General features: G+C 38.5%; 2 protein-coding genes across 2 annotated transcripts in view; both read right to left on the bottom strand.

Moving 5' to 3' along the window:
- Positions 1 to 2,411: 2,411 nt before the first annotated feature.
- ddx61 (DEAD (Asp-Glu-Ala-Asp) box helicase 61) lies at positions 2,412 to 13,402 on the bottom strand. The gene is made up of 13 exons (XM_041793685.1): positions 13,242 to 13,402; positions 10,560 to 11,378; positions 10,171 to 10,234; positions 9,904 to 10,008; positions 9,188 to 9,317; positions 8,713 to 8,859; positions 8,453 to 8,547; positions 8,255 to 8,377; positions 8,046 to 8,174; positions 6,018 to 6,198; positions 5,830 to 5,931; positions 5,501 to 5,710; positions 2,412 to 2,698 (listed from the first exon to the last, which is right to left on the bottom strand). Exons 2-12 carry the CDS (start codon positions 10,736 to 10,738, stop codon positions 5,508 to 5,510), a joined length of 1,458 nt encoding a protein of 485 aa, XP_041649619.1. The 5' UTR covers positions 10,739 to 11,378; positions 13,242 to 13,402; the 3' UTR covers positions 2,412 to 2,698; positions 5,501 to 5,507.
- A 122-nt stretch (positions 13,403 to 13,524) lies between these two features.
- bcl3 (BCL3 transcription coactivator) overlaps positions 13,525 to 24,977 on the bottom strand; it is a 35,578-nt gene continuing 24,125 nt past the window's right edge. The window contains exons 4-9 of the mRNA XM_041793684.1: positions 22,243 to 22,444; positions 17,872 to 17,960; positions 17,675 to 17,752; positions 17,109 to 17,276; positions 14,755 to 14,854; positions 13,525 to 14,666 (exon numbers count right to left, since the gene is read on the bottom strand). Of these exons, the coding sequence (XP_041649618.1) occupies positions 14,548 to 14,666; positions 14,755 to 14,854; positions 17,109 to 17,276; positions 17,675 to 17,752; positions 17,872 to 17,960; positions 22,243 to 22,444 (756 nt within the window). The 3' untranslated portion in view covers positions 13,525 to 14,547. The remainder of the gene's footprint in view (positions 14,667 to 14,754; positions 14,855 to 17,108; positions 17,277 to 17,674; positions 17,753 to 17,871; positions 17,961 to 22,242; positions 22,445 to 24,977) is intronic.

The following is a 24,977-nucleotide window of genomic DNA, read 5'->3' as shown; positions in this document are numbered from 1 at the left end:
TAAGATCTATAAATACCTAACGATTAGGGTCATGTATGACTCTCAAACCTTCTTGTGAGACAGCTGATTTATTCACCCACCATACAAGAAAACTTAATCTCATTAAAAAATGCACACAGAATGCAAAAGCCAGTACATTTATTCAGCTGAACTTTTAATCTTCCAGGCGCTGGTGCTGAACAACATTTTGTCTGTTCCAACTTTAACAATCTTGAAATCAATGCATGAAGGCAATTTATTCTCCATACTGAGGTAACGTGACACAGGCTCAGTTTACAAACCAACCAATGTAATGTTCAGTTTTTTCTATCACTTTGGGATTCAAACGTTGACTGCTTTGAAAAATCAAAATCTATATTCTAAGTGTAACCGGTCAGACATGAGAACAATGTATACAAATGACAATGGACCATTCCCTGCTGCTTAGACAGAGATGTATTGTCAGAAAAGAAGTTTCCAGGAAATTTCACAGTATTGTGCTACATTTTCAGACATCCTCTATATGCTTGAGTGAAGAAGTCCTAGGCTGCAATACATCAAGTAAACAAGGGCTAACCTGGCCAGTTTAAAATGGGTCACACATGAAGAGGAAGAGATGCACTGATACCACATTTTTCCACACCAAGTGGAGTACTTATTTTTATAGAACTCACCGATACCAAGTACAAAGATGAGTACTTCAAATACATCAAATATTTGATGCCTCCATGACGTTCTTGTGTATCAAATACATGGGCCAGACGTGGCCATCGAACAGGCCGGGTGGATCTGGCTCCGTGTAGTTCCTAGAGCACCTCCTCTTTCTGCATCAGATGTTCTTCATCCCTCCTCTTGACAATTTATTATTAGTGCATAGTTTTTTTTTTGTTAAAGTATCACCAAACTGAAGACACAGCTCCAACTTTGATTGCAAACTCATAATGAGCAGCTAAAATCATGCTTTGAAATAATACAGAGTGAAGCATCTGCAATGTTCTGAGTACACGTACGAGTACTAAGACTTGGTATCGACACTGATACCAGATACTGGTGGCTCTTGGCATCCCTATTTGGGAGCCCTTTTAAAACTAAAATCATGCTTTTAAATAATCCAGCTAATAAGAGTATTGTTCATGTGCCCTTTGCCCTCAAAATAAAACTGAGACGAGGCTTTAAGCAAAGGTTTTGACATCACAATAAGGCACTTGGGAGGGAAGAGGACAAGACTGGAGAGTTCAGATATGCCATGTTTGTTATTAATCATTTCAAGCCCTGAGAAATAGATGCCAGATGCTGTGACCTTGAATAAGTCAAAAAATTTCAAACACAATGCTGACTTCTCATAACTAGTATCTGTTCCTCTAAAAAGCCATAGTAACACTGCTATTACATTGTAATGTTTCCATAACCTACTCCTGCAAGTAAACCCTTGAAAAAGTTAATCAACATCAGTTCTGATTTAGTTCTGGGTCATCTAGAATGTGATTTTTATAACGTTGGCTTCCTTTTAAAGGACATTTATGTGGTAAAACAAAGTATTTGTATAGATGCCCCTTCATTTACGATTCATCCCTTCATCTCAGTAAATCAGCTGCTTGAAGAAATGGCAGCTTAGGATGAAGAAAAAAAAACATAGCATCCAAATTTTATGGTATTATATACTTGTTAATGCAGGAAAAAACTGCCAATCATTACATGGCAGCATGCATACACTGTTAACTCACTGGAAAAAAAGAAATGTGAAGTAAAGAATTACTGACATGTGGCACAAGTGTCTTGTTAGTAACAGGTCAGAGGAGAATAGCCGCACTTGTTCAGGCTGACTGTACATATAAGGAGGTGTTACAGAAGAAGGGGCACAGTCCAGGAGATGACTGAGATCAGGATTTGAAAATGCCAATTTCAGTATGACAGCAGGGTTTACGTGATGCTGGGAGTTTATTTTGGCACAGTTGTGGCCTATTAATACTAACTTGCTCTATTGAATATTGTTTCCAACAGCATTACTCTCATTATAGCCACAGTCTACCAGTCATCCAAGTTTATTTCTTCACAGGGCTTCATGCAACATCACTTAGCCCCCACAGTCAGATTCAATAGTAACAGAGCATCAATGAGATGAGGTCACGCACTAAACACGTAGCATGAAAGAGCAGCTGACTAATCCGTACCAAATGTACAAGGCTGTCATGTCAACATGAGCCGATCTCTTAAAAGGAATGTTTCCAGTACACTGTTGAAGCCATAACAGGAATAATTCGGGTTGTTCAGGGAGCAATCTAATAAAGTTTTCTGACAGTGTAAACAGTTTTAAAATGAAAAAAAAACCTCTTTCAAAGCATTAACTTAGAGGCATTAACGTAATGAAACTATGACTCTATTTACACTGTAGTGACACAACAAGGATGTGAGGTGGCCAATGTCTTTACATCTTTGGTTTCACTTTTTTTATTCCTACAGAAAAAAAATGACAATCATTTCAATCTTTTCTCCAGTGGCTCAGTTCTATAACAGACAGACTGTAGCAACACATGTAAAGTTCCCTCATGTGGCGGTTACGGATTTACCAAAATGAAAAAGATTGCTGCGAACTCAAACTGAAAGGCATTTAATCTAGATATCAACCAGATTTGTGACGAAGTGGAGAACAGAAATCTTCATGTGGAATCTTGCTTGATGCACAGACAATGATGCGTTCTTATCAGGCGCTGTGTTTCTCCTAAAGACAAAAACACAAGAGTCAAGTTAGAAAATCTGACCACAACCATGTGAAAGAGCCAGTCCTCTATAAGAGCAGCAGAGCAGACAGCTGGTTGCATGAGCCGATCAGCTCTGCCTGAATCTATAGAGTGCTGTAGTGCAACTCAGAGAGGACACCCCCCCCCCACCCACCTTTAAATCCTGCTGCACTTCAGTTAATCTTCTTGATGTAAGAGGATATTATTCATTAGCAAGGTTGCTAGTATTTGGTCTGTTTCAAGCGGTGGAGTGCAAAGTTATGAATAAACTCAAAAACAAAATGCCTTCATTCATGTAAACACAAACTTTAGTCCAACCAACGTACAAGTAAGTTTCTTTTATTTCATGTAATCATTTGCCTATTTACTAAAAATTCCAAGTCTAGTACTAAAAGAGGTCAAAATAAATGGCTAGTATTTTCTTCTCAACAACTATTAACTATAGTTTTACATTGATTACAAACAGGGCTTTGCATAGACACACCACTGTTTACTGGTTGCACAGAAAACTCAAACTGAAAACTAGTTATGGGGACAACCTGCTAATCTAAAGCAGTAGTTCTAAGCTGATGCGGTCTCTTGACTCAACACCCCCGCCTTATTTAGAAAATGTGACCCAAATTTCCAAAAAATATTGCAGTCTTGCAGTTTGGACCTTGGATGGAACAAAATATTTAACTAAACAAAGGTAGGACCAAGCATCAATGTTTAAAAATTACATCATTACTCAAGCATGTGCATGCCAGGGTTCCTAAACCCTTTTAAAAATCAGATTTAAAACTTTTTAAGACCCAAATTGAGTTATGTAAAAAAAAAAAAAAAATTTTGCACAGAAAAAGGTAAAAAATTTAAGTCCTGTGAGATTTATTGGCATACTGGATCAGGGTTGATATTTTTAATTTAAAACACTGTTTATCAAATGTCAGATTTTTAATAGCAAATCATTGTGGCCATAAATGAAGAAATTTAATGATGCTTGGCAAATCTGATGCCTCGATTCTCTCTATGCGCTGTATGGTCCATCCATCCATCCATTTTCTATACCGCTTATTCTGTTCCAGGTCGCAAGGGGGCTGGAGCCTATCCCAGCTGTCATCGGGTGAGAGGCGGGGTACACCCTGGACTGGTCGCCAGTCAATCGCAGGGCTGACATATAGAGACAGACAAGCAGGCATGCTCTCATTGCTCACATATGGGCAATTTAGAGTTAACCTAATGAGCAGGATGCCAGAGAACTGGACTATTTTTTTTTTTCAACAGTACAGGGTCTATTCAATCATAACAAGTACCATAAAGTAAGAGGAATTCTTTACATCTAACACTGAATTCTGCATAGTATTCATTCAACAAGTTGTGGAGGAAATTCAGTTAGAAATATAAAATTATTGATAAATCATAAAAAAAAGCACTATTTTCTTTATAAAGCTTATGTTCTAATTAGGTTGAATTTGTTGCTTTTAACATTTTCATTTTGAAAACAAACAGTTCATATAAAACAAATCACAAGAGGGGTCTATTTCCTGCTTTAACAACCAAAAAATAAAGACTATCTAAAGTTAAACCTGGCATAAGGACAAACATGAAATACCATAATCTACAGATTTCACAAAAGAAACAGGATTAATTTGTTGATTTACAACCTTTGTAACTGACTATAGCGAGCCAACTCTTCCTCACTCACTCAGGAACTGGTTTTATATTATTTTGTCGCTGATTTATCAATATACTGTGTTTAGTAATTGGTCTATAATGTGCACTGTAACGCACCTCACATTACAGACTTTTTAAATAACGCTGATTTGTTAACATCCTATCGGTATTTTCTCTAAAATGGAATAAGCTATGGTTCTAAATAAACATTCAAAAGTGAAATCCTAGGTCATTATTCTACAGAGAAAGGGGCAGAGAAGTAGACATGAGGGATCAAGTATTAACACATGGACTGCTGTTTCCCAGGACAGCCTTTAATAACCAGGAGTCCCCTGTGTGTGGCTAAATTCATTTGTTCCTCTTTTCTTAAATTATTTCACTTATAACTTTAACACTTAAAGCGCCTCTCGGAGCCTGCTGAACCAAGGGGTTGGGCTGACAGACAGGTTGTGTGGGCTGCAGGCAACACTGTTGTAAATGCTGTCAGTTGTTACGTGGACAAACGCACATAAAGAATGATCTGAATTGTATGACACTGGCTAGAAAACGAAGATTTAATAGGCACGTCTTAATCGATGTACCTTCAACACAACTCACTGATAAAAATAAGACTTTTATGGCCTTAAATTTTAAATGTCCTATCTAAGAATTTTTAAGACTTTGCAAGGATCCACAGGAACCATGGTATGCATATGTTTTATTTTACCTAGTTTGCATAACAAATTTGTTGGTTTTTGTACAGCTAAAGAAATTGATATGTTGGCATTGGAAAACCAGCTTTGTTATCCTAAGCTAATGAGATCAATAAGTCAGGGTCTAGGGAAAAAACAAGCAAAATGCACTTGATATCACGGCAAAACCGAGTAAAATAAACTGTATGTATGTAGGTCGGCATAGAGCATCCAAACATCACAGAGCCTTTTAATAAGTTTTGTTTTGAACATTCTCAGCCAAAATTACATGGCCCATCCAAAACTTTAATCTTGTGCTCCACCTGGTTCTGACTGAGTACCACAGATCTCAAGCAAATAATCAGAGCTCAACAATAAAGCAAATTCATATGAGTCTGTAACAACTCAGCCCTTAATGTTCAGTTCCTCTCATGGATGGTTTCAGTACTCCAAAGAACTAACCGTTCGTTCATGCTGCTCCCAACTCCTTGTGTTTGTCACTGCTATCGCAATCTGGGTCAACGGAGTGAAACTCGGCCACGTACAGGCTCTTATCAATGCTGCCGGGGATGGGCTTGATCTCAGTGACCAGCTGGTCCTCAATATTCTTGAGGTTGTAACGGTCCTCTGATGTTATTAGATTGATTGCCAGACCCAGATGACCAAAACGTCCTGAAAGAAAAAAGGTAGCAAATATTTACTCTATAGCAGTGTGCTAGATTATGAAAGATGCAACTGTCAACTAAAGTTACTGTTGAGAAGGCGACAATTCAAATGTTATACATCTTTACCTGATCTGCCAATGCGGTGCAGGTAAGTTTCTGCACTTTTTGGGAAGTCAAAATTGATGACAACATTGACTGCCTGGATGTCAATTCCTCGAGTGAAGAGGTCTTAGAAGAAGAAGATAAATATTTAAGTCAGTCTGCTGAATATTTCATTTTTTACACATTTATTAGAAACAACTCTCTTCACCTACCTGTGCAGACCAGGTTCCTGCACAATCCATTCCTGAAGTCATGAAACACACGGTTTCTGTATTCCTGCATCATCTTTGCATGAATGTAGAAGCATGAATAGCCCAGTTGAGTGATTTTCTTTGCAAGTAGCTCGACCCTTTGGGTGGAGTTACAGAAGATGATTGACTGGTTGATCTGCAGCTGTAACAGAGAAACATTTTTCTAATCATTAGTAACTAAAAAATCCTGACCTGATGAATTTTTCTATACACTTAAGCTGGCCACACCAGACAATTTTCACATCCTAAACAATTTAAAAAACTCAGAGACCACAGACATAAGGATCAGTCAAACTATTTTTGTAATCCTGAGCGCGCACACACTAGATAACTCGGCCAGACTGTGAGACCACACACCTGCCCCGTTTCCCACCTGAACAGAGTCTTTCAGATATTAAAAATGTCAATCTAACCTCACTTCAGGCCAAACACTAGCACTGCAACAGCATGGAAAAACACTGACATGCCTACAGTCAGACATTGGTATAAAAGTTTAATTGTTAAGCCATGAAAAACGGACTTACTCAAGGGAAATTACAGATTTTCTTTTAAAATTGGAAACAATTTATTACATTTCTTGAAAGTCCTGACCCAACAGATCTGGACGTTTCAGACCCTGAAAAAGTGTACTTGGATAACATAATATTGTTCAACATAATGCTATCCATGAATTATGTAAGACACCGTTTGTCTATTAATTTATTTTCTTTCTATATTTTCTGTCCGATTTTTTCCCTTACCTGTATTTCTATGTACACTCTTTGTTTTTATATGTTTTAATGTATTATTCTGAAAAAAGGACAATTAAAAACAACCTAAGTAAGAAAAATTTCAAATACTTTTTTTCATCTTTTAATCTTTTGAGCACACATACTATATGTCTGAGCAAGACCATCAGACCACTGGAGACAACACACCTACCGATCTGCCAATGACCACAGTGAAGATTCCCAGCACAAGACTTCACAGAATCATGCGTGAACTAAAGTGACTTCAGAATAAAAATAAACATGATTATCGATACCCTTGGCTTGCTGTCCCTCCACAACGTGTTGTTCTTGCATGCATTAAATTTACAACAAAAAACATGAAACAAAGAAAAGAATCAGGATGAAATCTTGTCTGTTATAGTTGTATTTATGTTTGTGTGCAGTGAAAGTACTGTACATGACATCTGGTTGGTGACGCCACCCAGTCTGCTCACTCTAATTTGTTATTGTGGGTTTTCGGTCAAGGGCAATATGACCTTGAATCGTTAATATCAAATGCGTTTCATATTTATGAGACAGGATCTTGTTTGTGACAAGCCTGCACTAGGGATACATCCCCATGGTCATCAGGGGAGCAAATCTGGCCTCAAACTGGGCTTAATATCGTGTACTGTGTTGCCAGCCTTCAGCCCCACTTACTTGACAACATTCTGCTTTGTTTCCTCTCTTAGTTTTAAAATAGTTCCATGTGTAGACTGCAACATTTTGAAAACAATCCAAAAAACACTGTAGTATACATGCCAAGCCAGTAGTTGGTGGTGTGATTTTGCCTTCCTCTAACATGCAAAAACCCTACTTGCACATGACAACTGACGGCAACCATAGTGAATGTGTTTTCAGAAAGTTATGTTTTGCCTGTCTACATGGAAATGGGGACATTTTGAAAACTTTTCACTCAAGAGCTCATTTGTTTCCATTTTCAAGCACCTAAAATGCTGTTCTCAAGTGGACAGAGAACCAAAACGCACCTGAAAACGTCATGCAAACAGGGAATTAGTTTGAGTCCTTTGTGCTTAACATTAGAGCCAGCGTCCTGGGGAAATACATCCAAGTTAACAAAACACCAGCCACAATGCAGATGACTAAAAGGTCTGTTTCCCTGTGTCTTAGGCAGGAGTTCTCAATATGAACAAAATATGTTTATCTAATTCAGGTTCAGCCAAGTTTGTCTTGATTTGAAAAGCTCCTAATATCCACAAAACAGGCTCTCAATACTCACCCTAGAGAAGAGCGTGTTGAGACAGTGAACCTTCTGTCTTTCTGTCACGTAGGCATAGTACTGAGTGATGCCCTTCAACGTCAGTTCCTCCATCAGGTTGATCTCATACGGTTTCTGTAAGTGCTTGGACTGGACAAGATATTTAAACATCATTACATGCAACACTTTTCCTCTTCTTTATAAAACCAAATGACAGTTTGCGTTCTCACCATGAATGTTTGCACACTGATCGGGAACGTGGCAGAGTAAAGCAGGATCTGACGATTCTTTGGCAAAAAGCTGATAATATCTTCAATCAAGACCACAAAGTCCTGGGACAGCAGCTTGTCTGCCTGATTATTTACAACACTGTTAGATATTGTCTGCAGCACTGAAGAATTTTTATTTAAATTAAAAGCTTCACCTACCTCATCCATCACCATCATACTGGTTTTATCCACTTTTGCTAGACCCTTCCTCATCAGGTCCAATATCCTGCCTGGTGTAGCAATCACTACATGCACTGTAGGGAAAAAAAGAGGGACAGACAAGCAAATGACAGCAAATTCTGCTAAGGACACTTGTACAGCACAACTGAAGTTGGAAGGAGTGTCTGAAACAGAACCACCTGAAATCAGTACTTCAATTCAACTTTTGATCATTTAAATATTAAAGTTACAATACGTACCCGTCTCATCCAGACGCATGATGTCATCCCTAAGGTTTGTGCCTCCTGTGGTAACCATAACCTTAACCCCTCCAAGGTGCTTGCTGAGCTGAATGCTGATCTGGCTCATCTGTAGGGCTAACTCTCTTGTAGGCACCATTACAATGGCTGGGATGAGAAAAAGTGGGAAGGCATAATTAAATGCCAAAATAAAAGGAATTCATGGGGAAAATTTAAGTTATTGTTCTATGTCAACACCAAAATCTGTGCTTTTGCAGTTAGAAGAAGTTAGAGTCTAAATAGGAAGTTCTGCAATAAACAAACCTGTACACCAAGGTCTTCTTCATTCGGCTTCCATTTAATTTAGGGTTTCAATAATATTACACTACAAGATTAAATAATGCAATACAGCCTTCTATTTAGAGGCCTGCGTAGATTTACGTCTAAAATGCTATAGCTGTTTCAATATCACCACTAAGAGGCAGCAGAAACTCACCCTGAATGTGATCCTTTTTTAAGTCTATCCTCTCCAGAAGAGGGATGAGGTAGGCTCCACTCTTTCCTGTGCCGTTCTTGGCTCGAGCTAGAATATCTCTGCCCGACAGAGCGATTGGGATGCTTTCCTCCTTTAAGAAGTGGGATAAGTGTAATCAGAACATTGGCCATATTCAAACGGACAAGACAGGTTTTGTGTAGGTAAGGCAAACAATCCTCACCAATACAAGCATGGCATTTTCCTCTAACACTTATGAATCTAAAACATGGAGAAAACAGACTAGATATAAAGAAAATACTAGAAAAAAGCAACTAGGACCAAAGCAAGAACCCAATCTAAAATCAGAACTGTTTCTAAATTGCTGCAACAATGAAGAGGCAAAGTTTAGTTTCAACCCACAAGTCTGCAGAGCATATATTTAGGCTGTATACACAGAGGAAATTAATTCTGTTAAGGTGGTATACATGTGCAAAAAAAAGAGGCTGCATGGAAAATAGAGTTAAGAGAAGAGGAAGATGTGTGTGTAACAACCTTAAATGTTTGTGTGCGACATCTGGAAGCTGATTTCAATAAAACACGTTGTTTAAGGCTTTAGTGAGTGAATTGAATTTCATAAATATAGCTGTCGAGAGAGGGCCATATTCTTTCTTAATAGAAGTTGATACCAAAAATGTTCAATCAAACACCTCAGACCTAAAGTCTGACTATTTCTTTACCTGAATAGGTGAGGGTTTCTCCCATCCCATTTCAAAGATCCCCATCAGAAGTTCTCGCTTTAGGCAGTAATCTTCAAACTCATTTCCCTTGGTTGAAGTTACATCCTAGGAGACGAAAGAAAAAAACTAATTCATATGAAGCTGCTCCCAAAACACTCAAATTAGTTTTAAAAAAATTCTAAATTTGAAATAAAATTGGGAAGTGTCTAAGGATTAAAAAGAGGGAATCCTTGCAATTACTTCTGCAATAACCAGCAGTTTCCTTACCGAAGTTTTCAGCCTGTTATCCTTTGGTGGGAGCTCCAGGCATTTCTTCCAGTCATCCCCAAACCTTTGTAAATATGAAGAATAAGATATTGTCAGTTATCGTTTTTTTTTTTACCAAAAACAGCTAAATTTAGGTTAGTCAGAGGACTGTGATACTAGCTGGGTGCTCATATATTTTTTTCATAGTCTTTTGGAACAAATTCATATAAGCAGATACAATGCAAGAAAAAAAAAACATCAGTGATTATATTCCAAGTTTATGGAAAATTCCCCTTTGAGGAAAGAAAAACGTCTAATTGGTAGATAAACTGAAGCCAGAGAAGTGCTCAACGTTTAGTAAAACATTACTTTACATAGGAAAGTAAGAAAACATAAAATGAGTTTCTTACTTGATGCCCCCACTGCTCTGAGGAATGCTGGTCTTTTTCTGGATGGCGTTGGGTTGCTGAACAGTTGTAAAGGCTCCTGACTGTTGTACAGCTGGCTTGGTTTGTCCTCCAAGTTGCCCATTTGCTGGTTTGTTCAATCCAATCATGGCTGCTGGGTTTGCTGTTCTTGCTGTTGCCATTTCAACGTACCTTGTATTTTTCTCTTTGTCTTTAATTTTTACTTTAATCTGCCGTTTGTCTTAATGCATCAGCATATAAAAAGAAACTTTGGCAACTAAAAAGGTTGAAAGCATATAAAACTTTTTCTTGTCTCTTTCCTTTTTACAGTGTAATGTCTACACAATCTGATGTGTGTTCCTCTTGAAAAGAAGAGGTTTGTGTATGAAATCCTTTATTTACAAGACAACTCTCCCAAAACGGAGAAATTAACATTCATATGAATAAATAAATCAAACGTGACCAAAACAAACTCTTATTTTGTCCTTCAAGAGATTTTTAAATATTCATATACCTGCTTTAATATTAATGTTTTGCGTTCAAGAATCTCAGCTTTTCATGTCCAAGTGCTACGTTTATAAATTCAAATGAGTCAGTATGACAGAATATAATCTGAAGGTCACGTATTGCTATTTACTGTTTATTCCTTTGACCTTGAAAGTTTTCAAATTTCTTGCTGTTGCTTAATAACAACTCAGAAAATACTCCTTAATATGGACATCCCTCTCTTGATCCCAGTTGCAGTCTTCTTCTAGTTGTCTTTACTTCTTAGGGAAAATCTGAGCTGGCAAATTGCAAAGTGCTTTGGGGACTGACAATTATCTGCAAGGAAAAACAATAGCACTTAGTTACTTTAAGCATCTAAAAGCAATTGTTTCAGGGGTGTAGGGTGGTTAAAAGGGAACCTTAGTGTTTAAAAAAAAACACAAGTTACTTAAAGCATAGAAATTGTTATTGTGGATGAATATGTGGACCAGTCTGAACAATAAACTCAAGGAAAGCACCAATATGATTCATTTTCAGATTTTTCTTTAAGTTACCTGTAACAGGTACGGAATATTGGTTGTTAAACTTACAAATATGCCAAATTTTCTCATTTACTGGCACAGGATAGCTATTGTAAAGTTATCACTAAAAGTAAGTCAAGTTGTGCTTGGTAGATTTCTTTGTTGTGACAATGCTTCTTGGCAATAAATATACTGTTGTAAAGCCTGTTTATTTCCCTTTTAACAACTTATTTCGCTGTTGACTCTTGTTGTGAGCTTCTGGTACCCACAGCTGCTGACAATCTGCTGACCTGATTGGCACCTCATTGTCAGCGATGAGTCCAGATTCTGGCTACAGCTGCTGGATTGTAGGGTCAAAGTGGGAGAAGGCATAGAGAACGTCATGCTGATTTCTGCACCAATATAATAAAATATTTTGGTGGAGGCAGTGCAATGGTGTGGAGGGGCATCTCCCTCACTGGAAAAATTAGGCCCGTCATCATTGGAGGCAGAGAGAGATCAAGATGAGATTCTGCAACCAGTGGCTATCCTATATCTGCATAGTCTGGGACCAAACTTTATCCTCCAAGATGACAACAATTAGCCCCACAGAGCAGGGGATAAAAAGGGAAATAAACAGACTTTCCATCTGCATAAGAACTATTGCAAAGAAGTATTGTTACCACAAAGAAATCTACCAAACACAAATTTACTTACTTTTAGTTATAAGTACAGTTGTAAGGACAAGTAAGTAAAGTTTGTCGCACTTAGAGTCTAATTTGTTCTTTTGTGTGGTGGTAAAGCTACAGATTATTGTTTGTATTCACTTTCAATACGATCTATTGCTTGCCTTTTAAATATATCATTCAATTCAGATATACCACTTAACAGTGGACACGTAAAAGTGGTGACTCAAACCCCCAGCAGGTCAGAGTAAAAGGCCACATTTGAGTTTGCATATGCAACCGCTATTATTGATTTTGAAGCAGAACTAAACCCACGTAGAAGAAAACCATTAAAAGTCAGCAACACGGTAAACATAAGAACGCTAGACCCTCCTGTTACATGGAGAAAAACGGCTGTAAATATTAATGAATATTAAACGAATTAACTATTAAATGCGGGGGCTGTTGTTTTGTTTTAACATAGGCAGGACGATTAAAAACTAAAAAGTTGGTCTTTGGTCATGCCAGGAGCGACCTCAAGCTAACTACAGCTAATCGTTAAATGCTAACACCAACTTGGATAAAGTGTTGAAAGTCAGCTAGTTAGCTACTAGACTTTTTTTTATCATTTTTCATAGTCGTATTGAGACAACAAGACGACATTAAGGCGTTAAAGCAACATTTAACTTAGTTGGAACTGATCCGAGAGCAAAAGTGGGTAGAAAGTAGTTAAAATAAAACTCCGTATTACGCGATAAAACTTTGAGTATAGCAACGTGGCTTTAACTGCCGAGCTAGCAAGCTAACGTAAACGCTATGCCCCCTTCCTGCTTGGGGAGTTATTTTCAAACTGCTCATTTACATTTGGAGCTTTTGTAATTCACATTTTTTGATAAAAGCGTTCACTGAACACGCAAAACACATGCAGGTTAGCGTGCTAGTGTTAGCCTTAGCAATGAGGTTTCACATTAACGACGCTGTTAATCAATGTTTGACAAATAGCATTTATAGTAGAGATACGGAGTAAACGCTACCTTCTTTAGCCGTATCCACACAAAGTCTTCAGGGTTTCATCGTTGCTGAAATTATCTTTACAGTTTAGTATTTGTTTGGTTAGTACTCTTTATTTCGAGAAATCCACAGAGTTATCACTCTTTTGTTTCTTCTTTGAGAGTCTAGTAGGCATTTCAACATGGCCGCGCTCCCGTTTTTGGGCTGGATGGACCTCAAACTGACCAATCACAACACTGTTTCAAATTTATAAAAACTGCTTCGGCTTCACCAGAGGAAAAACAGAACACAGGTTATTATGTTGTCTATTTTTTTATAAAACATATTCACAACGTTTGACAGTGGAAAAATACAAAAACATCGCGTAATTACTCTTGACATATCATTAAACTTCACAAAAAAAGGCATTTGACTGTGCAGTGTAAGGCATGTCAATTTATGCTTTCATCCTTAAAGCTCCTATGAGGAATTTTTAACTGGTTATGACAAGGACTGAAATCAGCTCTATGAAATCCACAAAAGAAACAAAACCACCGGTGACCATTTCTATTGTTAATGCCTTAAGTCTGCAGCAGCATTGCAGGGAAGGTGTCAAACAAAGCAAGAAGTTGCATGCTGCTGAAACTGATTTTTTTTGTCACATATTCTACCACAAAGCCTTTCAACGTATAGGTCATTTGATGATTGAAATACAGTAGGATTTTTAAAAAAATACTACTTACATATAAACAGAATGATATATAATAATACACTCAATACAAACCAACAGGTCCTCACAGGAGCTTTAAAGTAGGCAAAATCTGTAAAAAAAAATTGCCTGTGTTGCATGTAATCCCTCCAATATTGCCCCATAGTTTACAGCTATTTCTATTTCTGGTCTTACTTCCATAATATTTTAAATGCCACAATACTTTTAAAAATATCTCTTCTTTTGTCCTTGTCCATCTTTATCTGACATCTCTGTGCAGTATAAACAAAGGTCCACATGTAGCCTTTGATTGCATGTGTTTGCACATTTCACTTCCTGCATATGTGGATAGGGAGAGACTCAGCTGATGTCTACAGCAGCCTTAAGTTCACAGTTTAACCATTTCTGTCTTTACAGTAGTTGTTTCAAATCCACTGTGAGAGGGAAACCACTTATTTCTGCCTTTTGTCTCAACGTCCAGGAACAGAAGTCATGTGGGGATTTCTTACTTCAGCTTCAGTTTTTTTCCTGATGTCATCCCATTGGTTGAACCATCTCATCAATATTCTCTTTGGCAGTGAAGTCTGAGCTGGTTAGCTCTGAGGAGGTAGTTGCAAGCTGCATTTGACAGTAGCTTTGAGCTAAAAGTATGGAAATACAAGTGTAGATGGAGTCTTTGGGGAGTGAGAGTTGCTATGATGAGAGGATTGTGGTGTGGTAGACGGTGAACATCCTCGACTGTGGTTGGGAGATGGGGACCCTAGAGTAGAAGCAAAAATGACAATATTTAAACTGAGATTTCAGTGGCATGTGTCAAGATTGGTTAATCTTTAAGGCAGTTTTCTTACCAATTTCTGTCAAGCTGCTTGCATACGGTGAGTTAGAGACAGAATGCTGATCTTGAACTTTTATGTGGACGGAGCCTCTTCCTCGTAACACATCTGATATCTAAAAAAAAAAAGAAAGAGAAAGTCTCTTATAACCACTGTGTGAATAATCTACAGTAAGTTAAAAATCTACCAGTGGAGAAATTGGTGCATCACTCACATCTGACCTCTAGGGTGCAGGAAAGACACATTTACTTATTCTGGCTCTAACCATTTCTTGATTATTCAATTATTTACATTTGTTTTGGGGTAAGTTAAGTAGTAGATTAATGAAACTGTCATGCATGATATCACAAGGAATTAGACAAAATATGTATGACAGCAACAAACACAGACAGACTGAGGAGATCCTTCCTTCCTAATGCCATCAGACTTTAAAACAACGCACTAGGAAGGAGTGCAGGGGGGCAGGGAGGAAGCATCAAAAACACAAAATCAAGGACATTAAGGATATTAATATAGTAAAAAAACATCCTTCTTATAATCATGACCATTTGCACCATGCACCTTTAAGAACTCCATTTTGCACAAGCATCCTTTCCATCTGCACTATTTATCTTTACCATGTTTATCCCACTGTGCCTCAGTAATGTTCTCTGTATTTTTTCATATTTTGGCATCTCAAACCCTTAAAATGTCAGGTGGTGCGACCATCCAAGTAAACAAACAGATTATGGCCACTATTAAAAATGGTATTTTGATAATAAGAAATCCATTTATGATGGGTTTACAGTTGGAATCTGTGAAATAAACAAATGTTATCAAAATGGATCATTTTAAAGTTAGTAAGATCATTGAAAAAATGTCGAGCCTGAATTTGCAAGTTCCTAAATGTCAGGGTGGCACAATCGTACTCATGGGTATTTTATTTTGAAAGAATTGATAAAAACAGATTGTAGCATAATTTGTCACCCACTTAACTCCAGCTTAACCTGACACGCCAGATGGATTTGTTTCACACATCCATCTGGGAAAGCTTCAACAGGAAACGTTTGAGAAAAGGCAGAGGCTTTGTAAAAACTCTGAGTGTGACTGGGTGAACGTTCTGTCTGTCACATCTCTATGGGCCAGTCAGAGCAACAAAACACGTGACGTAGCCGCTATCGAGCTGCACGTGCGCAGCTACTGAGGAATAACGCGAAACATGGTGACTATAGACATGTAAGTACTTGACTTTTGTCATTTTTGAAAAGAAAACAACTCACTGCTGTTCTTTATTCTTCTTTTGACGAAGAAATGTCATCAAGTTCTGATAAAACATACGCATTAGCAGCATCCATGCTAATCTCTTCCTCCATAACTGCACCAGCTCTTGCTGCTGCTTGTTTACGTCACGACTCTGCTGCGCCTGAAAGTACTGCCCCTCGTCACTTTCTAACCGGGCTCAAACAGTTCAGATGGGAGCTTTGCAAGATGGATTCGCCAATGAAAAATCAAGGAAACGGGCGTATCCATCTGTTTTGCAAGTTTAACTCAAGCTAACACTAACTGACAAATAAAATGGTTTACTGACACCGCCCCCCCCAATTTGAAATGGCAGTGGGCAGAGCTTAGATCAATTGACTCCACAGAGTTGAACTAACACTGGTGGATCAACACTGTCAAATAACTCCAAAATGCTTAACCCTGAGATTTCAACACTCCACTTTTTGCTGTGTACAACAGCTGTGTTGGGATGTGATGTGGAGTCATTCTCTCTCTATGTGCTACTGTGGAGTCAACAGAGATGGATAAAAGTACAACTGTATTGTAGTCATGTAAAAGTTAAGTTACTCTGGTTGAAACTAACTTCAGTGGAAGTAAAAATACTGATTTCAAAATGTATTCAAAAAGAACAAGTACCAAAAATAAATACTTTATCATGGTAATCTCAAATTAGTTACCTTCCACCCCTGGTTTAAGGCATATCCAACAAAATGGGAGATAAGTTTATGGCCATGATAGCCATAAGTTCATTTGTTGTTTTGTTGTTTCTCTCGTCCTTCTTTCTGCTTCTCCCTCTTTTCTCTAACTGCTTATCCTCTACCTCTTTCCAGCCCCAGCGCAGCTTTGGTAGATGGCTGTCAACATGAGTCTAGTTCTGCTCGAGGTGCTGCTCATTTAAGGGGGGGGGTTCCTCGTCACTGTAATAATACTAAACGCTGCTGGTGCTGAGCTCATGGTGATTAGCGTTGGGTTGTTATAATTATACATCAAAAAGTGCGGTCTAGACCTGCCCTCTCTGTAAAGTGTCTTGAAATAACTTCAGTTATATTTAGACATTATACAAACAAAGATTGATTGATTGATTTTCTTCCTCATACGTCCTGGCTTACTTTCTTGTTCTTGGCCACCATCACTGGAGTGTCATTGTGGTAGTTCTTGAGGCTGCTGTCAGCTCCACTCTTCAGCAGCAGCCGCACCGTGTCCACCTGACCTCGGCCACAGGCGCTGTGCAGAGCCGTATTCCCACTGTATGACTGGCTGTTGACATCACAACCTCTCTGCAACAGAAAAATAAACAGAAGTTTACGCAATTATGATTCATACAGTAAGAAGTAAAAGAGGCAGTTCAGCATGGAAAGTGAAACTAAAGTTATATCCATAGAAGGGATAAGTTATATCAAAAAGAGAGATGAAGAAATGTAAGTGTTTCAGAAAGATACAAGAAAGACAAAAAAAGATTCTGTGCATGTGCATAAACATTTGCGAGTCTCAGATAATAAACAAAACTATGAGTTTGTCGCCCTGGTTCTTTGAAGGTCTCATCTGTTATCTAGAAAGAAATGCAAACTCAAAGTACATCAAGAGCAACAAAGAGAAAACCAGACTTGTTATTAAAAGAGAGCTGAGTCACAACCTTCCCTCTCCTCCTTCCTCTCTGCCCACACACCGTCATTACCTCAATGAGGAAGTGGACCATGTCTGCATTATTGCTCTCCACTGCGTGCATGACAGGACTCTGGCCGCTTTTAATGTCCTGATAAGAGAAAAAAACAAGCACCATGGGAAAATTCAGAGAATGCAGAAACACTAAATGTAAAACTTTTGTGATGTCAAACTCATTCAGTGCTGATTCAGTGCAGCACACGGACTGACCATGGCATTGATGTCAGCTCCTGCATCCAAAAGCATGCCAGCCAAGTCCTTACGTCCACGCAGCACAGCCAAATGTAGAGGGCTTAAACCTGAAACATGGAAGAAGTTTTTTGTTTGTTTGTTTTATACACACTGACATAGAATATGATCAAATAAACTTCATGCATTTACAAACCCTTTGTGAAATTGTTTGCTGATGTTTGACCTTTACATGTGGTTTAAACTCTCAGACTTATAGGCAAGATATTAACAAGCACATTTCCTACACACCAGCATTCAGGCAGTTAGTTTTATAGGATACAACTTGAGCAGCACAACAACTGTATCTTTTTAATTTAAAACAAAGATTCTTGTAGTACCATATTACTGCTAAAACCTATATCTTACCAAGTGTATTAATCTGATTTCCTTTCAGTGAAATCAATTTATACCTTATGCATGCCACATCCACCTAAAAGACCCAAATAAATATATTATTTTTAACTATAACAAGCCAAAATAAGGTCTGAATTACTAGTAATCAGTAAAACTGGCTGCTAATAAAATAAGCATATGTTTTTTTAAATAAACACAGGATGCTTGTTTTTTTTATGAAAAGATAAGCTGCAGGGGAAAGACCCTTAAACCAAACTATTCCGTTTTTATTTGCGCCCACTTTTAATCAACCATGTTTGAGCACAGCTCGGCGCAGCCAAACTGGTGAAGGAAAAGCAAATCAGCACGGCTTGGTTTGGTTTGACGCAGCCAGAAGTCGTAGGGGAAAAGCCCTACTCAACCAGTGGGCAGCAACAGCCAAGACATCAACTGGGTTGTCAAATGAGAGCCTTCCCTCAATGGTGTTTCTCCACCACCACCATGCCCACATGTAGGCGTTCTTTATCTTACATGTTCTACCACATAACACTTACAGCCCAAACAGCATTGCCACTTTTAACAGACACAAGCTCTACATATAAAAGCTCAAAGTAGTGGCAAATTTGATGCTTCCTACCCTTCCATACGGCCCTTAATGGCCCCTACAAGAAAGTAAACATCTATTCCCGCATTCCACATAAACAAGGTCAGCAAAGAGAACACAAGAGAAAACAGAAAAATAAGACAAACATCTGAGTAAAGCTTAGAAAGAGGATTGGGAGCCAAGGTGAGGTGCCCACAGGCCTGCCCACAGAATAAGCTGGGCCCCTAGAAAATCCAGCAAATCTGCCTTCCCCAGTTGTGAATTATTCATAGTATCAATACAGGTGTGCTGGATCAGTAGCACTGGTGCTAACGTCCCAGTGAACAGTTCACTTATTTTGGAGCTAAAAAGTGTGTAAAGCTTTTATTGGGTTCTGATGTTCAAACTATTTATTTGTGCCCCTTTTAAACCCATACAAATCACTGAATCTGCCCATTTGCTACATTTGTTTCCTGAATGAACCTATTTGGCCACTTTTAGCCATTTTTTGCTAATTTTTAACCTCTTTTAACTACTTTACCTGCCCATTTTTACCACTTTCTTCTGTTCTTAACCCATATTTGCTGCTTTGTCCCCTTTTTTACTCTTCTAAACCAATGTTTGCCTTTATTTTGCAACATATTTTATTATTTTTTCCCTTAATACAATTTTTTCCCTTTATAGTTATTTCATTTCCTTCTGCTTTATTCTCTGGTATCCTGACATTTGTGCACATGGCTTAGCTATGAAGTTTGACATGTAGTTTCCCAAGGGTTTAGTCTTTGTGACCATCGATCTTTTAAACATGACCAAAAAAGGTCATTCGGTTTTAAGCAAAGGGGTTTACATTTTGAAAAATGCTATGTTGTACTACAGCATAAATAAATAAAAATCTTTTTTTGTTCAGGTTAAAGATAAAATACGGTTATCACAGATTAACTTTACAATGGACCATGGGCCCCCCCAATTAACTAGGACCTAGAGACCTCTCCCCTTTATGGGTGGTGTTGTGACTGGGGTTAGTACAAACTTAAGTAATGTTTTTATAGCTGCACTGGCAGATGTATTTCTAGCAAGTTTGGCCTTATTTTTTGCCTGTAATATTTTGAAATAAAATGTTGATCTGGTTTTGTCGGGAGAATGGGGCTTATGTTAACCTGATACGCCAGATGGATTTGTTGCACACATCCATCTGGAAAAACCTTCCATACACAGCATTTGGAAAAGGGCAGAGCCTTTGAAAAATTGGGAGGGTGATTGGGTGAACGTTTTGTCTGTCATATCTTTACGGGCCAATCAGTGCAACAAAGCATGTGACGCCGTAGCCCCAAACCAACGTGCGCCCCTACCGACGATTAGGTTAAACTCCATAGAGAGCTGCGTAAAGCGAACCATGCGACCGTAGACGTGTCAGTACACGACTTTTGTCATTTTTGAAAAGAAAACATCTCACTGCTGTTCTTTGTTCTTTTAACGAAGAAATGTCATCAAGTTCTGATAAAACTTACGCTTTAGCAGCATCCGCTCTAATGTCTTCCGCCATAACTGCACCAGGCTCTTCTCGCTGCTTGCATATTTGTCACAACTCTGCAGCACCCGAAAGTACTGCCCCTCGACGCTGATTGGTCCTGTCACTTTCTAACCAGGCCCAAACGGTTCAGATGGGAACTTTGCAAGATGGATTTGCCAGTAAGAAACACGGAAACAGAGGTATCCATCTGCTTTGCAAGGCTAGGCTTATTTTAGATGTGATTAGATATTTTGATAAATATTTATGAAAGTGCACTAAGATTTGAAAGTCTTACACTATGTTTTATAAATGTACTGATACACATGTGTACAGACTTTGATCTGCTACCTTGGTTTTTATTGTTAACTATTTAAGAGATAAATATACACTGTGTTAGCAAAATAGCTAAAAGCTATCCCCTGAGATACCAATAAACACAAGAAACAAAACAGAAGGAAATAAAAGTCAATACAAAGAATCAGATGTTGTTGTAGTGGTTTGAGGATTGTTGTTAGGACTCTAACAGCAGTACTGCTATGAGCTAAGTTAAACAGGGGCATAGTTTGTGATACCTGAATTTTTGCCATTACAGCAGTAAAACACGGCAGACTTAAGAGATTTTTATTTACTTTCTCTAAGGCCTAGCAGTCTATGTGGGTGGGTAATTTTGTAAACGGAGGTTTTTATAATCCATTTTCAAAAGAAATCCTGTCAACACGCTGCATTGTCAAAAACCTTTTGGTCCACATGAAAATGCACTTTTACATGCTGTAAGAGTTCTTCTGCATGATCAGTTTGTTTTAAAACTTTTCCCACCAAACCAAACCAGGTCTCGTCCAGAAGCGCCAGCATTCATAATCGTATTTGCGTCTGTGGAGTGTTGCATGAAGCAGCAGTGACCTCTGTGGTCTATTCAGGTGCACAGAAAAAACTCCACTTTCAAAAATGCCTGCCTATGTGTGGACAAGGCCTATGCTCTGCCGGGGCATGAATCCTCTTCCTCAGTTATCATATGTTTTCACAGTCCAGTTCCATGATAGTGTTGTAACAAGGCTTCACATTGTGTTTTGACATTGCATGAACCGCTTTCACCTCTGTTACAACCCCTGAAGAGAGCACAGAAGGGGGAACTATGTCCCCCCATCCCACCTCTATGACATTCATAATACAGGCAAAACATTACAGGGGATGCAAATATAATGGCTTTAAAGGGCACTGTGAATTGGGTTATTAATAGTTAGACTGTTTTTCACTTCAAGTAGCTGTCATGTATCTGGATCTGATCCCTGCAAACACACCAAGCTCCACTAGATAATGCTCATTATAATACTGGAGAGAGGAGGTTGTGTGTATTTTGGGGGCTTTTTCAGTAACCAGTTGCTGCTTTCACACTAAAAATGTCTCCTGAGCTCTGACATCATAGATGCTCTGTGGAGATGTGGCAGAGTGACACCAAGCCAGACCACAGAGGAAGGACATGTCATTTCTTCTTCCTGTCAAAACATCCAAAACACCAACATGAACTCTACCCAAGTAATGGCTATGATTGTTCATATCACCCAGTAAACTATAATGCAAAAATACTTAGAATTTAATAGTTATTATATGACCAGACAGTAAATGTCTCCTGTTTCAGAATGTGCAATACCTGAATGTAGATTAAAACTCAAAATCATCTTTTGAGTGTGCCCATAACTTCTTTTATTGTAAATAATCTGTGAAAAAAGATAAACTACAGCCAAATGTATCAGCTGATCTTAGTGTAATGATGAATTAGCATGCTGTCATTCAATTCTTCCAGGGAAATTACTAGGAGGAAATTGCTACAAACTATCAGCCAATGAGTCACCTCAGATCTTTCTTAATCTTGGACGTCATCAGCACAATACACACCAAGAAGTGTCTTTAGTCCACCATGTCTTACCTTCAAAGTTTCTGATTTCCAGGCATGCAGATGACAAGGAGCTAGACAGCACAACAGACAGACAGTCATGCTGGTCATACTCGCAGCAGAGGTGGAGCGCTGTTTGGCCATTACGGTCCAAGGTGGTAGGGTCGGCCCCTGCACTCAACAAAGCCTCTACCATCTTCGCCTGCTGGGTTATCACCGCCAGATGAAGGGGCGTCTGTGAGGAAGGGTGAAAAGAAGGATGACAGTTTACACAAACCAACGTATTCAGGTCCATAGTAACACTGGGAAACGCCCTGTTTCTCAAAATAGTTCTAATTTTTCACACCACAGTGTAAACAAGATAGTATTCAGAAAGTGTGAACCCCTCCACTAATGCTGAACAATGTTCCTACTCAATACTTCCTCCACAGACATCATTTCAATTTCTTAAAATCAGAGATAGAGGTCTTGTCCTCTAAGGATGCCAACATTTCTAAACAAGTATTCATCTTGGTGTAATTTTTCTGACTGCATGTTTTCAGCAAGTACTGGAAATTCCAGACCCTGACTGCTAACAAATTCATCAGCTTAGATCATACCCCCAAGGCAATGATGCAAGTCCATTGAAGAAATGGATCACATTTTAGAGAACACTCATTCACTTTCTGATGGAGAGTGAAATAAGGAATGCTTGCTACCACTAATGTCTGCATGCTGAAAATTTAGCTCTACTTCAGGTTGGTTAGCTTAGGTTTTGTTTGAAAAATATAAATGGCTAAAAACTAGCTGTGACTTGATCTGAAGCACAGACTATAAAACGATAAAACGTAGCAGGGTCTCAGTGACCTCACCCTTGGTGTCTGGAGAGGCATTCTGTAGCCCATTAATGCCTATCACCATATTAACAATGCAACCTCCACCAAACATTTGATCAATGAGCAAGTGTCCTGGGCCTTAAGCCTCCTGACAAACAACTACAACATACCCCTCACTATGTGAATGTATGCATAACACTGAAACACCAGTATACTCTTTCCATCAGGCTTTAAAAATGTTAATTTCTACTGTAATCTACTTGTATTTTTAACAACTGTGCACAGCTAGCCAAGAAAACAACTTAACAGCACCATAATTACTGGTCAACTAAACACATTATTATGATTGTATGTTGGTCCTTATTGCCAGTCAAATGTTGTACTCAAACTGTACGCAACCACCCACACTCTGGATCTGTAGCCATTGACTAGCTGTTGCCAAAGCTCACCGGCCTCTCTCCTTACTCTATTGCCAGGATGTAAACAAGCTAAAATATTATCACTGCAGTTTGGAGAACTTTAGTGTAGAAAATAGAGATCAAGTTTTATCTAAATTGTGTGAGGTTAAACTAGTATATAAACCGCAGCAATGAGCAACCATATTTAGCACAAGTGTGTCAGTTAGCAGTGCAAGTACTGCTAACATTAGCAACGTTCTGCTAACCAACCTAATGTTGTGTTTACACCAGATGCGAGTAAAACCATTTGCAGTCTGTCTCAACAGATAGGAATTATATTTGTGCAAATATTCCACTCAACTTAAATACATTCTGATACATCTTAACTGTTTTCTGAGTTTTACCTTTAGACCAACTGCTAGTCTTACTTCAGATAGTCCAATTCACAGACTCTGATGTTAGTCGGTCACAAAAATGAATGGCAAGATTCCATGTCTGTCATCAGGTGGATCTATATTGTAAAGCTTCAGTCAGAAACTATTGTCTGAGAATGAACAGACCAATCAGCGTCATTTGAGGATTACAAGGGCAGTAGCTACAGGCAGAATTTAGTTTTATTGTAAGCCTGTAAACAATGCTGAATGGCAGTTGGCTTGGATGTAGCCATAGGGTACGTTTTACACACAATAAGTGTTTGGAGAAGCTACGGGTGTAGTTTAGTTGAAGCGACCACAAGCTGGTAAACAATGGCTTCTAGTAGACCAATTAGCTCATACGTAGCTATAGTAGCAGTTTTTTAAATCAGAACTGGACCACATTTCTTTATTTAAAAAAGAGCAAAGAACCAAGCTGAAAGCTCTTCTTGTTCTTCTCCTGACCAGCTTGCGCTAACTAACTCCCCTGATGGTTAACAACCATAATGGCAGCCTGTCAAGGCTCCCTGAGAGGACAGATGCAAAATACTTCACGTTTTGTCACTTTTGTGGCCTGTAATGAATGTGACAGGACATTCGTCCAGTCATCCTACAAGATGTTTTTCAAATGCTCAGCCCTTCCAAAACACAGACTATAGGTGGTTGCCCACATGGATATGTTGTAAAACTGTGAATCTGGCATGTCAGGTTAATTAGTTGTCAGAACATACAAAATGTTCATATGGGAAATAATAGGGCTTTCAGGGCTTTTGGGGACATCCTTGATTGGAATTCAAAGACTTGCAGTTTTTTTGCACTTCTGCGTTGGCTTCATTTTTTCACACACGATCAAGTCTTGGTCTGAAGTTATCCAGACGCATTGATTATATTGGTTGTTTAATCTACAGAAACACAACTGTAAAAAGCAATGTAACAAGGAATTTACATTTAATCTTAACAAAGCCATGCTAGCTGTTTCCTACTTTTTAAAGACCTCTTTATGCCAAGTTTTAATGAACCGAGTGGTTGTAGTTGCATAATCATACAGACCTGAAAGTGGTACGATCTTCTCTCAACCAAGCCAATAAGCATAGCTGTCAACATTTTTAATTGTTCGTTTAAGGTTTTAAAATATTATACTG

The sequence above is a fragment of the Cheilinus undulatus genome, linkage group 8 (genome assembly GCF_018320785.1).
Source record: "Cheilinus undulatus linkage group 8, ASM1832078v1, whole genome shotgun sequence".
Classification (NCBI taxonomy): Eukaryota; Metazoa; Chordata; class Actinopteri; order Labriformes; family Labridae; genus Cheilinus; species Cheilinus undulatus.
This window is presented reverse-complemented; position numbering and strand designations above follow the sequence as displayed.